General features: G+C 50.4%; 1 protein-coding gene across 1 annotated transcript in view; it reads right to left on the bottom strand.

Annotated features, from left to right (window-relative positions):
• The window catches only part of PIGH (phosphatidylinositol glycan anchor biosynthesis, class H), a 5,384-nt gene extending 3,127 nt beyond the window's left edge, over positions 1-2,257 (bottom strand). Inside the window, exons 1-2 of the mRNA XM_010185368.1 lie at positions 2,081-2,257; positions 1-104 (exon numbers count right to left, since the gene is read on the bottom strand). The exon at positions 1-104 is cut by the window's left edge and continues 88 nt beyond it. Coding sequence (XP_010183670.1) covers positions 1-104; positions 2,081-2,257 — 281 coding nt within the window. The remainder of the gene's footprint in view (positions 105-2,080) is intronic.
• Between the last annotated feature and the right edge of the window lie 126 nt (positions 2,258-2,383).

The following is a 2,383-nucleotide window of genomic DNA, read 5'->3' as shown; positions in this document are numbered from 1 at the left end:
GAGCCGATGACCAACAGGGATTCCTGGTCAATTTTCACGAAGTGCAGGTATATGATCAGGCCAGTTGGTGTGATGAAGATAGCAGCAGAAAGCACCATGCTGTTCTGTAACATAAGCCAAGCAAAGACAGAGCTCTGGTCTCACAGTTAACTGAACGTGGCTTTAGACAAAGTAATACTGCTCAGGGAATTATAAAATTAAAGCTACAGTTACAAGGCCATTTTACTTAGGTGGAGTTCTTTTATTCACCTGGCTGGCTGATACATGTGTAATGAGATTTAAATCAGTCTTCACAGTATGGTCTGAAAGAACTCGGAGCTGAAACTGAAAACTGCAAGAAAATTCTACTCCCTTGTAAATTTAGTGCAGAAACCTCAACCAAAACCAGCTAGTTACATCAATGACAGCACATTATACGTGTGTCTATGAAGATGATGTCACTGACAGAGAAGTGTTGCGAAACGTTTACTACAACTGAGGGTGGAGTTTCAGAGGGAAAGAAAAATCTTTTAGGAAAAAACACTGGCCTAGTGGTTTTCTTCTTACAAACCGCAAGTCTAAATTTGTTCAAACCTGGTTTCTCTTCCTGCCTTAAATACCAGCCTAGAGAACATTTGTTTTCTCCTGTGCCTTGTCTGAGGACGAATGTCCTTTGCATGCTGCAGCGTTGGGATTGCTGTTACATAAAATAGTATATAACTGACGAAACTAGAGTCAACAGTAAGTAATCTGAAGATCTGGTAATAAATCCAAAGGTCCGCAACCTGCAACCTATTTCTAGGACATGTTTTTAGAAAGCTCTAGGCTGCATACCCATGAATCACTGTTATAACTGACACTTCTAAAGGACCAGAACTGCATGGCCCTACCATTCAAGCTGGGCTTGTACCATCAATGTGAGGTAAAGGAGCCGTGGCCACAATCAAACAGAGAGCATATAGGACTTCTTCAAAAGCTTATTATGGAAAAAATCCGAACTGTCAGGAACTACAGACACTGAAATCCACACAGAAAGAGACTTTCAGATCTGGTTTGTGGCAGAAAGGAAGGATTGCAGTCACTTATGTACAAGCTACATGAGCATGGGTAAAACCAAGCAGGAAGACAGTGGGTGGTAACCACCGTCTGGGGTGTATGTTTCTGTAACGAATAAAACTGGAACACAGCTTTCCTTCCAGCTAGGGGAACATGAACCATCTTTTCGTACTGGAAATCTGCCAACTGACTCACATCACAGTCTCTGTCTTTATTCCTTGGGAAAGATTATCAGAAAAATTGAAGTGCAACAGTCATCACGCTGGTCACAGTGACCGGCTTCTGCAGTCAAGCTATTGACTTTAATCTGGAGATAACTGGCCTGGGTCTAGAAGCTGGTCCTTCCCTGCAGGTGTGGGTCACAGATCAGAGATCTACTAATACTTCTGGATTTATCTGGAGTTTTTGAAATCTGTACTGCCAAGGTCTTCCTGCCTCAGCTTTGAAACACGAGCAAGCAGATGACATTAAGGGTGCGGTGCTCTCTGAGTCACTCAGGAACATCCCTTTGGGGATTAACAATCACTCACCTTCTTCAATATATCCTTTATTCCAGATTCCCGCAACTCATCTCTCGAAGTAAACATCTGTTATTTAGACTCACAAGAATGTGCTGGGCATCACTCAACACCCGTACGTACATCGGCCCTATCTGGCAAGAGGCTGCAAACCAATGGAGGCATCCCAGAAGCCTCCGAGAGCATCCAGGCTGCAGCCTGCAGGCCCCCAGACGCTGACTAGCCCAGCTTTCCTTTTCACCACATACTCATCACGATCTACCGCCTCGGCGCCTCCCGGTGCACGTAAGAGCCCCAGGATACGCAGAGACCACCTTTCCCCATCTCTGGACACCTTCCTCGGCCCGCGTTGTCCATGCCCCAGGAGTAGCTCCAGGATTTCGGCGGGACATGGGCTCAGGGGCGCAGCCGGCTCAGGGCCGGGCCCCCGGATCACCCCTCGGCGTTTGAGCCGCGGAGAGGCGTCAGGGGAGGCGGAAAGGGGCGAGGCCGGCGAACCAGCCCCGGAGCCCGGGGGCGGTGGGTACCTTGCTGAGCACGAAGAGCCCGTAGGCCGCCAGCCAGAGGGCGGAGGTGACAGCACTAAGCGAGCGAAGCTGCAGGCGGGGGCAGCGTACCGCCAGCTCCCGGCAGGAGGCGCTGTGCTGGCGGCGCCACAGCACGATGGGGGCCCCGGAGGCCGAGCGGTACCGTCGCTCCTCCATGTCGCCCCGCCGGAACCACCGAAACGCAGCCTAGAGCGGCCCAAGGGGCCTCGCCCAGCAGCACACTTCCGGTGCTCTGCTCGCCGCGGGGAGGGACGGGTTGGTGCGAACGGGCGGGCGTTTGTC

Source organism: Mesitornis unicolor, unplaced genomic scaffold (genome assembly GCF_000695765.1).
Source record: "Mesitornis unicolor isolate BGI_N332 unplaced genomic scaffold, ASM69576v1 scaffold755, whole genome shotgun sequence".
Classification (NCBI taxonomy): domain Eukaryota; kingdom Metazoa; phylum Chordata; class Aves; order Mesitornithiformes; family Mesitornithidae; genus Mesitornis; species Mesitornis unicolor.
The sequence above is the reverse complement of the archived record's forward strand: the minus strand, read 5'-3'. Positions and strand labels throughout refer to the sequence as shown.